Here is a 15048-nt window from a genome sequence, read left to right as displayed (position 1 = left end):
AAGGGGCTTGAATTTTCGAGGTCTACCCTTAGACTTAGCGGTGACGTACTGTCCCCACGAGTGACAGAACACTGAGATAATCATGGCGCAACTAGAGAACATTGCCAACACTTACGCTCCATAGAACACCTAATAGCCCCCCATGTATTATTCCTTAAATATTATACCGTATTTGCAGCCGACAACATTAAGGATATTTGAAGATTAATTTAGTTCCAATTGAATTGAACCTAGTAGGATAATATGAATATTACTAACATGGGTTACATAAACACATGCAAACATAATACAATTATTATTTTTTTAAACATAATTTATGCATACTTTCTACAACTGTATTTATCAAGTAAATACAGTGCACTTGCACATGAGTCGCGCAGGGTGTGTAGTTTTCTCTCTAGGATAATATGAATATTACTAACATGGGTTACATAAACACATGCAAACATAATACAAGTATTATTTTTTTTAAACATAATTTATGTATACTTTCTACAACTGTATTTATCAAGTAAATACAGTGCATTTGCACATGTGTCGCGCAGGGTGTGTAGTTTTCTCTTTCCTCCTACCAGGGATGGGATTTCGGGTTAAATATTCAAAATGGCGGATGGAGGAGCAGCGAGTCAAGATGAGAGTTCAGGACCAGGTAATCATTACAGAATTTTACATATTCATACTCATATTCAAACACTCTTTCTCTCAACCCATGTAGCACAGAAGATACGCGACAACAAAATTAGTTATCCCAATGTTGCTGTTGTACGCGTCATTTTAGTTAATTCACAGCTAGCGGATATTTGACAGAGGGGTAAACGGGCTATTGCAGTGCGATGACAAATTAAAGGCAAAAAACATGCCTCCCTTCTTTGTGTGAGTAGAGCACTGTACGCCGCTACATATTCATACCCCTGTCTACAAATGCGATTTAGCATATTTTATTAGTAATCGTGTCTGTGGTTTTTATACATGCCATATTCAGATATTGCTCAAATACTGTACTAGCTTGATAAGGTGGCTAGCTTGGCTGCTTAAACTAGTCAGATCGGCTTTGTGTTGATGCTTATTGTGGCGTTAACCTATCTGCTTCTTGGAGGAGGTTTGCATATTCATTTTTACAACAACAGCCAGCGGCTGTGCATATTACATTAAAATCATATTTACAGTAACATAATGGAAAGCCGAGAAGCTAACTTGCTTGATGTCGGAGGGCCGCAGCGTGTTTTTATATCTTCCCAGCCTTTGTGCTCGATACAGACGTTGTAGCCTGTTTTGTGTTATTCATGTGGGCCTGTCCGACCATAATAACGTAGTCATATAGAATGCGGGGTTCAGCATATTCCATTAACTATTCGAAATTATCTCGCGTTCGCCGCAAAATATGTCAAAACCTTTAGTTTGGCGGTTATAGACTATGCCTATTGTCTCCACTAAGTTTATATGCCTATTGATCATGTTTTTAGATTAACAGTAGGCGAACCCATCTTTTTTTCATCCATGGTGGCAACTACAATCTGCCCATTTTCAGCACCTAGCCCGTGAGCTAGTTTATTTTCCAGAATCGTGATATCAACAATAGTACTGCTCTCTTTAGCAGATAAAAGCTTAAACACTTAAAGAAATGTATAGCCTAAATAGTATTGTTTAGCATTGTTTATGTTTAGGACGTATTGGTGCTGCCTACCTCCTGGATGTGTTTTAAGTAATAAACGAGTTTCAATTTATTTTATTTTGAATATTTAATTTGACCACATTCCCAAAAATATAGCAATGACAGTTATATAAATGCTGCTCCTGCCGCCATAAATCCACTAAAAACATTCACGGTCGAAAGGGAAAAAATAGTTGCCGCCATTGTCTCGCCATTCGCTTGTCTGAGTTTGGATGAGAGCTTTGAAGTTTCGCCCCACTCAACCGAGTCCCTCTTGTCTTGAGTTCTGTGTGTGCGTCGGTATCGTTGGCGTTTGTTTACGCAGACTGAATATATTAAAAACTTCAGTAGAATGCCTAATTTGGGGACGTTTCCGATATTTAAAAACGATGCCTTTTATTTCCCCACCTCTTGTGTAAAGCGATTCCCGTCTTCAGCACCAGTTTTGAATGCTGTTTCTTTACAATCCATGTCGGCGAGGCCCATTCTACCTGTGCCATTTCTTTCCCGGGGAGGGGTGATGCGTACTTCCGTGACAGCCAGGGGCACAAGAGAGGCCCACATCCAATTAATGTCTTCGGTCTCAGTTTGATGAAAGGGCAGACAAGGGCTCCCACCCATTTTCTTTTCTCGTGCCACTGTTTTCACCGTGATAATAAATACTTAAGACAAACATACAGATTTGTTGAAGTAGTTAAAATCTTTTTGCTCGTGATGTCATATTATAGGCCTATTGTCGTCCTTCTTCAACTTTTATGAACATTCTAGCCAGGAAACACATTTTCCAAAAGATATGACAACTACACAATTTGCTGAATTCTTCCGCTGCCCTATGTTCACTACATACTGTACTTCAGTCTAAGACTGCTATTGTTGAAGTAATTTGTGGTGATTTATACAAAACAAAGTCATCAGCAATTGTATCATCACTAACCAATCAGAGTATCAAAGCCGATGACACATTTTTTAAACACTGCTTTATCCAGGTGTGTTATGGCTCTGGCCCAACCCATCGGTTAGAGTGAGTATGTGTTCTAGAAATCAGTGGGGAGGTACTCAGATCCAGACTTATAAACTAATGTCCGTGGGCGTGGCGTAGCGTTTGGCCGGAGCAAGGAGTTTGGGTAACCAGGCAAACTATTTGCTGCTAAGGCTAGGCGTTTGTGTGTGTTTGTGTCCATATTTTAGTTGTAGGCTACATCCCTGTTACTTATTAAAGATAATCTTATTCATGTTGCAGCTTTGTGTCTTGTGCTTTTTGCAAAGTGTGAAATCAGGTAATCCTTGTCACTGTAGCACAACATTCACTTATTTTGTTGGGTTCCTGTCTTGTTGTGGGAAGCATTCAGTAAGTCCTTTGTAAAAAATAAAAAAAAAGGGGGGGGGGGCTTTTAGAACAAAATTGGGTCGATTATGAACTAAGCTACTTTGTGGTGAGAAATTATTTTCTCATTTTCACACTCACACTCCTCACTTCCTCACAGTTTTATATCTTCATCCCATTCCATCCCGAGAGTTCCGGCCATGAATATTCATGGTTGTAAACATGGTTTTCATGAATAATGCATTATGTTCAGTAATAGATGCAAGGCATCTGAAAAGTATGCATGAAGTACATACAGACAAGCTGTTCTATAGTGGGAGTTCGAGAGGAGTATGTCATGTGCGCAAAGTGATATACTATACAGTATGTGACTAGATGGATAGTAGGTAGGCTTGGTACTAGATTACCATGGTAAAGTTAATCTGGTAAAATAAGGGACCAGACAGCTGTGTGGGATGTAGCCTAGGCTAGGACAAGAGGAAGGCCAAAAAGATTCTCAAAGGGGCAAAAGACAAATTAAAATATATAGTGTTGTTCAGGTATATTTTTTTGGAATGTACTATAGGCCTAATCTGGTTTGCCAGTAGCCCTGCTAACACTGGGCTAGGCCACTCACATAGGATTCACAGTATTTTGCCTTTAAAAACAATTGGGAAATGTTTATATGATCCCCTTTCAAACAGCTCATCTTTACCTCTTTCTTGTAGGCATTCACCTTTTATATAGCCATTACTTAGGGTTGTGACTAGAGGGAGTACAGCTACGACCGGAAGTTACATTTCATAGCAGGTTAGGAGAGCATTTTAACTAACTCGAACCCTTTTTCTAACCTTAATCTAAGTCTCCTAACCTGCCACGATAATTATCCTAACCTGATGCGTAAGTTCTCCTAACTCCTAACTTCCGGTTGAAGCTGTACTCCCTCTAGTCAGAACCACTACTTCGGCGGGAACTGAGCAAAGAGACATTCAACTTTGACCCTGTTGTTGCAACAGTTGTCATGCTAACCTGAAGCAGCAAACAGCATTGATCAAGTTCTATATTTCTCAGATAGGACAGAATGCAATTAACTGCTTTAATTTCTTCACATCCACAAACAGTAAGTTAGCAGTTTGCCATACTTGTAAATGTTTTGTAAATAATTACCTTCTAATGTGTTAATTTTCCTGTTATGGTGAATAAAAATGTGGTCAAAACTTTACAGTTAGCATTATGCATTCGGGCAGGTAGTGTTCTCCTGGCATCTGCCAAACTCAGATTCGTCCGTCGGACTGCCAGATGGCGAAGTGTGATTCATCACTCTAGAGAATGCGTTTCCACTGCTCCAGAGTCCAATGGCGGCGAGCTTTACACCACTCAAGCCGGCTCTTGGCATTGCGCATGGCGATCTTAGGCTTGTGTGCGGCTGCTCGGCCATTTCATAAAGCTCCCGACGAACAGTTCTTGTGCTGACGTTGCTTCCAGAGGCACTTTGAACTCGGTAATGAGTGTTGCAACCGAGGTTAGACGATTTTTATGCGCTTCAGCACTCGGCGGTCCCGTTCTGTGAGCTTGTCTGGCCTACCAAATAATTTAAAAGGTATTGCCAACACCTCATTGGGCCGCCTTTCCTTCCAGTTCTCTGCTGCCAATGACTGGAACGAATTGCAAAAATCGCTGAAGTTGGAGACTTATATTTCTTTCACTAACTTTAAACATCATCTATCTGAGCAGCTAACCGATTGCTGCAGCTATACATAGCCCATCTGTAAATAGCCCATCCAATCTACCTACCTCATCCCCATATTGTTTTTTAAATTTACTTCTCTGCTTTTTTGCACACCAGTATTTCTACTTGCACATCATCATCTGCACATCTATCACTCCAGTGTTAATTTGCTAAATTGTAATTACTTCGCTACTATGGCCTTACCTCCTCACGCTTACCTTACCTCCTCACGCCATTTGCACACACTGTATATGGACTTTTTTCTTTTTTCTATTGTGTTATTGACTGTACGCTTTTTTATTCCACATGTAACTCTGTGTTGTTGTATGTGTCGCACTGCTTTGCTTTATCTTGGCCAGGTCGCAGTTGTAAATGAGAACTTGTTCTCAACTTGCCTACCTGGTTAAATATAGGTGAAATCAAAAAATTACAAAAAGTAGAAAAAACTATTGCGGTGGTTTGTATGGGGCTTTCCTGTAACGACCAGTAATGGACAAAAATCTTTGTACTCCAGATAATGTGATATAACCAGTCTGTAGCTAGGTAATTACAGTGAGTATACAAACATGCTCTTTCCATGACATAGGCTGACCAGGTGAATCCAGGTGAAAGCTATGATCCCTTATTGATGTCACTTGATAAATCAACTTCAATCAGTGTAGATGAAGGGGATGAGAGGTTAAAGTGATTTTTAAGCCTCGAGATAATTGAGACATGGATTGTGTATGTGTGCCATTCAGAGGGTGAATGGTCAAAATAAAATATTTTAAGCGCCTTTGAACGGGGTATGGTAGAAGGTGCCAGGTGCACCGGTTTTGAGTGTGTCAAGAAGTGCAGCGCTGCTGGGTTTTTCACACTCAACAGTTTCCCAAGTGTATCAAGAATGGTCCACCACCCAAAGGACATCTAGACAACTTGACACAACTGTGGGAAGCATTGGAGTCAACATGGGCCAGCATCCCTGTGGAACACTTTCAACACCTTCTAGAGTTCATGCCCCAACGAATTGAGGCTGTTCTTAGGGCAAAGGGGGTGCAACTCAATATTAGGAAGGTGTTCCTAATGTTTTGTACACTTAGTGTATATGAGCTGGCTAGCCAGCTAGCTAGATAGCTAAGTTAACTAAATATTTAAAAAACTGCAACAACCCAAAACATTGTCTAGAAAGTGGCTTTTAGTTGCCTGGCTTGCTAGATATACATATATCCTAAATACAATTTAAAACTGATGGGTTTTTTTGTGCTAAAAAATGTAGCAGGTAATGCTGCTATTTGGACTAGGCTGCTTCGATGTCAAGCAGACTGCTGTTTTTGTGTTTATACCAGGTTTATACTTTTTCTTAATAACAAGAACAAGTTTGATGTCGGAGAACAACAATAGAATGTTCATAATTGAAAGCGTGCCAAGCCGTTAAGATGATCGGGGACATTTATACTGAGGGTCTGGCGCGACATTTTAAACTTTACCACAATCATGACTAGGTTGGCTGGTGGAAAATAAAAGTACAGGCTATGTTGCAGGCAATACCTTTCAGATATAAATGCAAGTTGCCAAAAAGTGATAAAGTTGGTGGCAAAACGTCTTGTTTTAAAAGGTCTATAATAGTAGGAGAGAGACGTGCATGATCGATAGGACAAATGGAGAAAGATTTCGTCACCATAATTGTAGAACAGTGAAATGCCTTAATGCAGACACTGTTACATGCTAAGTACTGTATTAACAAACTAGTTTAGGCCTATAGGCTTAACTCAGCTATATGATATTAATGGGAGCTTAGTTTGAAGTGTTGCCGTGACTTACATACCATGGGTGAAGTTAAATGTCAGTGGAATTTGAATATGCTTATTATTCTACACTCGCTATGCCTCACGTTGAATGTCTCCCTTCACATTAGCTGTTCCGCTATATTCACTCAGCCTTTCCATAAAAAAAGTGCTAATGAGTTACCTATTAAATATTCTCTACTAATATATTTGCATAATGAATTGTTTGCTCCACAGTTGGATTTTGCGAGCCACCCTAGCAACTGTGGTTTAAATAAAGTGCCTTTCTCCTTACTTCTCTTTGCCTCTGAACCCTTTTCTCTTTTTGTTTTGCATTAAGAGGGTATAGTGTGTGGTTGTGGTTTGGAAGGAAGGAAGGAAGATAGGGCATCTGTATCTCTGTCCTTGTTTCATGGGAGGGAACCTTATTTTTTTCCATCAACAAATTCACACTTGGAGAGTTAGTGGATGAAACATTTGCTGTGGCTTTGAGAACGTGAGTTTCAGTGTCTATAAGGCCAGACCCAGATGCAGACACGGGAGGCAGATGGTTTGAGTGTTTGATATTTATTAGTTCCAAAAAGGGTAGGCAAGAGAATGGTCGTGGACAGGCAAAAGGTCAAAACCAGATCAGAGTCCAAGAGGTACAGAGTGGCAGGCAGGCCCGAGGTCAGGGCAGGCAGAATGGTCAGGCAGGCGGGTACAGAGTCCAGAAAACAGGCAAGGGTCAAAACCAGGAGGACTAGCAAAAGAGAGAATAGCAAAAGCAGGAGCATGGGAAAAACACGCAGGTTGACTTGAAACAGACGAGACGAACTGGCACAGAGAGACATGAAACACAGGGATAAATCCACTGGGGAAAATAAGTGACACCTGGAGGGGGTGGAGACAATCACAAGGACAGGTGATACAGATCAGGGCGTGACAGTGTCGTAACCTGGCCTAAATTGGCCTTTTGAAGAAAATGGTTAGCCGTTAGCTTCCTTGGCTGAAAAAGTACTACAAACTAGTCTAATAATGCCCCACGCTGCAACTGTAAAAACACTGTTTTTAGGCTATTGTTTGATTACTGTCCATACTGTTGATTACTGTCCCTACTGTTGATTACTGTCCCTACTGTTGATTACTGTCCCTACTGTTGATTACTGTCCATACTGTTGATTACTGTCCATACTGTTGATTACTGTTCCTACTGTTGATTACTGTCCCTACTGTTGATTACTGTCCATACTGTTGATTACTGTCCATACTGTTGATTACTGTCCCTACTGTTGATTACTGTCCCTACTGTTGATTACTGTCCATACTGTTGATTACTGTTCCTACTGTTGATTACTGTTCCTACTGTTGATTACTGTTACTACTGTTGATTACTGTCCATACTGTTGATTACTGTCCCTACTGTTGATTACTGTCCATACTGTTGATTACTGTCCCTACTGTTGATTACTGTCCCTACTGTTGATTACTGTCCCTACTGTTGATTACTGTCCATACTGTTGATTACTGTCCCTACTGTTGATTACTGTCCCTACTGTTGATTACTGTCCCTACTGTTGATTACTGTCCCTACTGTTGATTACTGTCCCTACTGTTGATTACTGTCCATACTGTTGATTACTGTCCCTACTGTTGATTACTGTCCCTACTGTTGATTACTGTCCATACTGTTGATTACTGTCCCTACTGTTGATTACTGTCCATACTGTTGATTACTGTCCCTACTGTTGATTACTGTCCATACTGTTGATTACTGTCCCTACTGTTGATTACTGTCCCTACTGTTGATTACTGTCCCTACTGTTGATTACTGTCCATACTGTTGATTACTGTCCATACTGTTGATTACTGCCCCTACTGTTGATTACTGTCCATACTGTTGATTACTGTCCATACTGTTGATTACTGTCCATACTGTTGATTTCTGTCCATACTGTTGATTACTGTCCCTACTGTTGATTACTGTCCATACTGTTGATTACTGTCCCTACTGTTGATTACTGTCCATACTGTTGATTACTGTCCATACTGTTGATTACTGTCCCTACTGTTGATTACTGTCCCTACTGTTGATTACTGTCCATACTGTTGATTACTGTCCCTACTGCTTTGTCATTCCCTTTCTTCAGTCTCTGTTTGTCTTGGTCACTAGTGTGATAAATATAAGTATTTTGTGAATGAGTTTGGAAGGGTTGTATATAGGGAGCCAAGAAAAGAGACAAATTCGTTTTTGTTTTTTATTGAGGGTTTTTGAGCAAGGCAAAACCACACGTTCATCCCCCTCTTTTTCAGAGGTCTACCCCACAAAACAGTCAGATTTAATTTTAACATTGCTTTGACACCCCACTCTGTCAGTCGGCGCCTGCCTGCCCGCTACATTAACTTCCAAGGCATGTTCTTCTACGCTAGATTAAAAAGAGTGAAATGGGAAAAAAGCTGTCTGAATGAGAACAACTAGCCTAATGGAATTTAAAGCTAATCTAAATATGCTAATCTTCACACGCTTCATAAACATAGCTGATAGTACTCTCTCTCCCTCCCTCCCATTTCTGTTTCTCGCTCTCTGTCTCAGTAGTTGTGCAGAGTGGAATGCCATAGCCACAGGGGGTCTGGTAGTAATGACAGGCTCGTGGTGGATTAATGTGGAGTTATTTATTCCCCCCACCTCCAACCCCTCATTAATAACCATGCCTGGTCTCTGTGACTCCTGGCGGACTTTGGGACCAGCAGTCTGAGACATTCTATTAGTTCTATTAGCACCCGCCACCTTTCCACGCCAATGTGCCCAGACCACTGCCAACAGGCCTCGCACTGAATTCTGGGCAGTTGTTTGCCCCCTTTTTTACCTGGCCCTCTCAGCTAATTACTCTGCTGCCTGCATTCTGCCGGTAATTGGGCTTAGTTTGAGCCCGGACGTCTTTTTTTTTTATTCCCCTGTTTTTTTATTGTTCTCCAAAAAGCCATCCAATTAATATGCTAATGAAATGATACATATTTATGGATTTTAAATTATGCAGAAAGCTTTCAGAGCCCGGTGTGAAATGAATTGCTCACAGGACTTCAAAGCCTTGAATCGCTAACGAGGTAGGGCCTGATTTGCATACAGCTTTAATCAGCTGAATACTGATTATACTCCATTATAGAATGGGGTGGGTGGAGGGAGAGAGAGGAGCCAGCTGCACTAGTTGTTTCTGTTTTCTTCCAGAGAGGGAGAGAGAACTTTTTCAGTAGTTGCCACAATCCTGGCACGCATCGGAGAGAGGGAGGGAAAAGGAGGGAGACTGTTGAGAAGAAAGGAGAGGTTGAGAAAGATCGATTGAGAGTGAGGGAGAGCTGTTAGTCTAAAACCCGTTGGTTTCAGTGGAGTGCTGAGGCTGTGTCTCAGTGTTGTTCAGTGGAGTGCTGAGGCTGTGTCTCAGTGTTGTTCAGTGGAGTGCTGAGGCTGTGTCTCAGTGTTGTTCAGTGGAGTGCTGAGGCTGTGTCTCAGTGTTGTTCAGTGGAGTGCTGAGGCTGTGTCTCAGTGTTGTTCAGTGGAGTGCTGAGGCTGTGTCTCAGTGTTGTTCAGTGGAGTGCTGAGGCTGTGTCTCAGTGTTGTTCAGTGGAGCGTTCAGTCTGTCTGTGTCTTGTGTGTGTAGCTGTAGTTTGACTGGACTCTGCACTGACCAGTGGATAGTGAAGAGAGGGAGTAGGGAGAGGAGGGGCAGTGTGCTGTCCGGCGGAACCAAGCCTATCTGCCGCCGCCAGCTTATGCAAGCATGCTGGAAAATACAGGTTCAACAGAAGTGGGTGAGTCATGTGGTCCGGTGTTGTGTGTTTGTGATGTTGATGATGATGGGGTACCAAATACACCAGATATTGTTGTTGTGGGGGGAGGTCAGGGGGAGGTGCTCATTTTGGAAATGGGCTGCTCATTTGACGGCCACATGGAGCAGGCCTTTGCCGAGAAGCTGCTTAAATACCAGCTCCTGGTGGCAGGCTTGGACATCCTCGGGTGTAGGTGCAAGCTGGTGGCGCTGATATTTGGCACAGCCTTGCAGTGCGTGTCCTCCAGATTGCGGGCCTGATAAAAACTAGGGCAAAGCAATTGGCTAGGTACTGCTTTGTTTCAGCTGTCTTGGGCAGCCTAGCTGTTTGGAGAGGGAGGCGCTTTCTGTACCCATAAATGCCAGGCATAAAGGGACCTTTTGAAATGTTTGGATCTTTTCATTTTCAATTTGATTGGTAGATTCAAATAAGGTATTTAAAATGTGTGTGCGAGAGCGAGTGTGAGATAGAGAGCGAAATCGTCAAGGAACAAGTCAAAAGGGGATAAAACATTGTTCTGCTGTATTAAATGGGGCGTTTTTTAATTGTAAAAATGTTACCTGCCGCAATTTTTTTTTACCCGGTTTTGTATGGAAAAAATACACTGCATGTAGGCTAGAGGTAGTTGTGGGGGTGCAGCCCATTAGAAAATATTATTATCAGGCTCTGTTGGAAGGAGTGGGAGTTGTCTAGTGTTATTGTATTAAGTACGACATACGACATCAGATATTTATAAGATGTGGGCTTTAGGCGCTGTTTTGGGATGGGATGGTGGGGCGTGACTATTAGGGTCAATGACAGTTGAGTGAAAGTCTCTCTCTGTCTGTCTGTCTGTTTGTCTGTCTGCCTCTTTCAGATTCTAGAATGAGTAATCCATCAGAAACTAGTAAATGTGCTATGGAGAGTCAGAGTGGGGACGGAAACACAGGTGAGTTACCTGCTGTGACCTGCTGCTGCATTGCTCTGGCTGCCCGTACCTGGAGTGCGTTCAGGAGGCACAAACGGTTTCAAATAGTCACAAACGGACAGCGAAAATGTCCTTGGTTATTAGACTCTTAAGTTCAGGTAATGGTCTTCTGTTTAAAAACCTGTGGTCCTGTTTGGTGCCCTCTGAACACCCTTCGGGTCTGCACTCTGCTCACTTCTATGTCCTACAGAGTGTGTGTTTTTGTAGTGTTGATTAAGAAACCTAATAGAGAGAGAGGTTCAGTGAAAGTTAATTGGGTTGTTGTGCTGTTGCTGTAATTAGAGGCTACTGTGTGCGTATTATGTTCACACGTGTCGATGTGTGTGTGCTGTGTGTGCATATGTGAAAGTGTGTGTGTGTATGTGAGAGTTTTTTTTCTGATGACTTAATTGCTTTTCTGTTCTCAGGAGTCCAAACGAATGGACTGGACTTTCAGAGGCAGACGGTGCAGGCCACAAACGCAATCACCAATGCACACGCACAAGCTCTGCTCCAACAGGTAACTCACTCACTCACTCACTCACTCAGACCAAAACACACCCATGTTTGCTGCTTTTACCAGAGAGTGTGTGTGTGTGTCTGTGTGATCTGAGTATATGTGGGTGTATTTTTTGCAGGTGCCCAGGCTGGCAGAAATGTAGTTGAAATGAGGAGAGGGGACAGAGACATGCCAACAGAACAGAGCCACACACACACTAGAGCCAGGCGATATGGACAAAAAAATCCATATCATGATAAATGTAACCATTTTACTCGATAACAGTAAATATGACACATTTATTTTTATTACTTTACATTAGCGGCAGGGCACTATAATTTTGTGTTTTCAGTGCGAAGTAAGAAAACTGAGATGGTAGCCATGATTCAAAAAGTCAGCTATTTGATCTAACATATCCAGGGAATGCATGGTTGATATGTTGATGTGCGACCTGTCAAATAGGATCCAAAAGGATCAGATTTATTTTTGGTTCTTCAGAGAATTTGCCGACATCTTTGTGCATATTGGACTATAAACTGTATTATTCACAACCTGAGGAAGTGGGAATTCAAAACACTTGGCTGGATTACTTACTCTAAATATGATATTGTTGCTATATAGCCATGTAGGCTAATTGATTAAGCTATCAGTAAATGTAGGCTAATGTCCTACAAAAACCTTCCAGGACTAGGTCTAGGCTAATTTATATAAATGGCACACTCTGCTTTGCGCACCATACTAACTACAGTCTACTCTGGTTGTAAAGTTGTGCCATGAATTCAAGAGGTGAGAAATACATGATATACTCTCAGAAAGCTGTGACTCTCCTCCATAACTAGAACAATAGTAGTTGCTTTGAAAACTAGGATTCCCGCAATTACATTTTGAGCAACGGTCATATGCTTGTGCTTCACACTAGGATGTGGGAGTGAGAGTGGCTCGCTCACACAGAATCCGACAGTGAAATGGGGACAGGCAGATACTTTCATAGCAGGAATCAACATAATGTATAGGCTATTACTGTTGACCAAATATTGGTTTTACAACAATCTACAGGAATGTCGTGTAGCAAAATCACAGAAAATTACCGTCGTAGGTAAAATGCTTCGGTAAGAGGAAGGCAATATCCGTCATTTTCGGTTTACCATCCCAGCTCTAACACACACAAAACACACACCCACACACACACACACACACACACACACACACACACACACACACACACACACACACACACACACACACACACACACACACACACACACACACACACACACACACACACACACACACACACACACACACACACACACACACACAGTACATTTAAATGAGCCAGGCTCTCTCGGTATCGCCTGGCAACAAGGCAGATTAATCAACCCTGTATGCTAATTAGCTGCTCTGCGGTTGCTCGGAAACAGATGGCGAAGAATATGCAAATCTCTGCAGAATTTACATGCACTGCATAACAGTTTTTTAAATTAACTTCTCTACTCACCCCTCCCTCCTTCCTCTCTGTTCTCTGTGGTCTGCATTACATTCCTCTCCTGCTTTTCTCATGTAGATCATTTTCTATTTAGAGAATACCTTCAGTGTGCTACCTATTATTGAAACCCTGTTTTTGTGTTTATGTGGCAGTGTGTGTGGGAGTGTGTTTTGTCTTGGTGTGTATATGTTTTTCCTCTTCTTCTACACTCCAATGTTGAACAGTAAAAATATGGATCATGCTCCTTATCTCTAGTCAAGACTCTGACAGGTAAAGTTGCAAGAATTAGGGCATCTGAATACAATAATTATCAGTCAACATCATTATTCAAAAACAGATCGACATATTGTACAGATGACTCGTGATAAATGCAACGGCTTGAGGATGAACTTAACAGGAACACGTTGTTATCAGGAGCAATGTAAAATAATGCAGTTGAACTGGGACTGGAAAACTGTATTGCACTCATAGAGTTTACAGTTATCAGGAGTCGCCTGTGTCTATATGACATGTATCTGGAAAGGTTATTCTATATAAGGTTATCCTATGTACTCTGCTCCTAGTCCAAGTCTGAAGACTCGGGTGCAATTCCGACCTCCGTCCAGCAGGGGGTGCTGCCTCAGGCCCAGCTCATGCTGGCTGGGGGACAGATAGCTGGAGTAAGTGTCATGCTGTCTGCCTGCCTGCCTGTCGGTTCATCTGTCTGTAATGTGCTGGATCTCTATGGCTTCCTCATCTCCTCTTCCTCATCTGCACTGATCTGAAAGAACAGCAAATGCACAGGAGGTATCGTCGGTATAATGGTTTCACTGTTCTCAGATCAGTGCATATGAATGGAAGGAGACTATTTGAGAGTATTGACATACACCCAGAGAGAGGGTGGGGTCATGTCCAAATACTATTTTCCTTGTTTCCTCTCCTTAGTGACCAGTGATTCGATATAAAGATTGAATGGGAATTGATCTACCTACCTTATTCATTCTACCAATTCCTGCTATGATCAGTGGTGGTGGGAGGAACTGAGAGAAGAGTATTGGGACGTAGCCTGTGTGTGCTTGTGCACATGTGCAATCATGCCAACCCCACGACACACATCACTCTGGTACCATCTTTTGGTTTGTGTGTGAGCGACCGGGAGCCCAGCCGTCATACTCATCCATGATCATTCTGTCGCTGTCGCATGGCCAGCATGCCCTCACATGTGATAGAGTCATGTGACCTAAATATCAGACAGCCAGTGGCTGCGATGAGAAACCTCCCCAAACACCAACATCATCTCCTGTCCAAATGCATGAGTCCTCTCCTCTCTCCGTCTGTTGGGCCCTAAGGCATTCAGCCACAGCATCACATGTACTGCTAGTTTTGTAGTCCTTTGCAACTTGAAAGACCTTTGACATTTTGAAATGAATGGTAAGGGCCATTTGTCTTGATATACTATTGTTTCTCTTCCAACCGCTCACTCCATTTACATTATTCTCCCTCTTTATCTCTACCCCCCCTGTACCTTTCTCTCTGCCCTCTCCACAATATCTGTTATCTCTGCCTTTCTATCTCCCTCTTTCTCTCTGCCCCCCCTCTCTGTCTCCCCGTCTCTTTCGCCCCCCCACCCCACCCCTCCTCTCGCTTTCCCTCTCTAGTTGACCCTGTCTCCAGTGCAGCAGCAGATGTTTTTGCAGCAGGCCCAGGCCCAGCTCTTGGCAGCAGCCATGCAGCAGCAATCAGCCAGCCAGCAGAGCAGCACCACGGGGGCCAGCATCTCTGCCTCCGCAGCCACCCCCATCACACAGCTGCCCCTGTCCCAGCCCGTCCAGATCACCTCTGTAAGAGAGACACACACACACACACACACACACAAATACAGGAGAAT

The 15048-nt window shown here is 42.5% G+C and overlaps 1 protein-coding gene across 8 annotated transcripts in view; it reads left to right on the top strand.

Moving 5' to 3' along the window:
* The first annotated feature begins 548 nt into the window (after positions 1-548).
* Positions 549-15048, top strand: part of LOC129816110 (POU domain, class 2, transcription factor 1-like) — a 28571-nt gene continuing 14071 nt past the window's right edge. For 3 of the 8 annotated variants that reach the window (XM_055870259.1, XM_055870256.1, XM_055870254.1), the window contains exons 1-5: positions 549-649; positions 11107-11178; positions 11625-11716; positions 13745-13840; positions 14819-15001. In XM_055870259.1, coding sequence (XP_055726234.1) covers positions 604-649; positions 11107-11178; positions 11625-11716; positions 13745-13840; positions 14819-15001 — 489 coding nt within the window. In that variant the 5' untranslated portion in view covers positions 549-603. Of the gene's footprint in view, positions 650-8455; positions 10233-11106; positions 11179-11624; positions 11717-13744; positions 13841-14818; positions 15002-15048 lie in introns of those variants that run through there. The other 5 variants (XM_055870262.1, XM_055870260.1, XM_055870257.1 and 2 more) reach the window with 4 other exon arrangements.

This window comes from Salvelinus fontinalis, chromosome 19 (assembly GCF_029448725.1).
Source record: "Salvelinus fontinalis isolate EN_2023a chromosome 19, ASM2944872v1, whole genome shotgun sequence".
In the NCBI taxonomy this organism is placed as follows: Eukaryota; Metazoa; Chordata; class Actinopteri; order Salmoniformes; family Salmonidae; genus Salvelinus; species Salvelinus fontinalis.
This window is presented reverse-complemented; position numbering and strand designations above follow the sequence as displayed.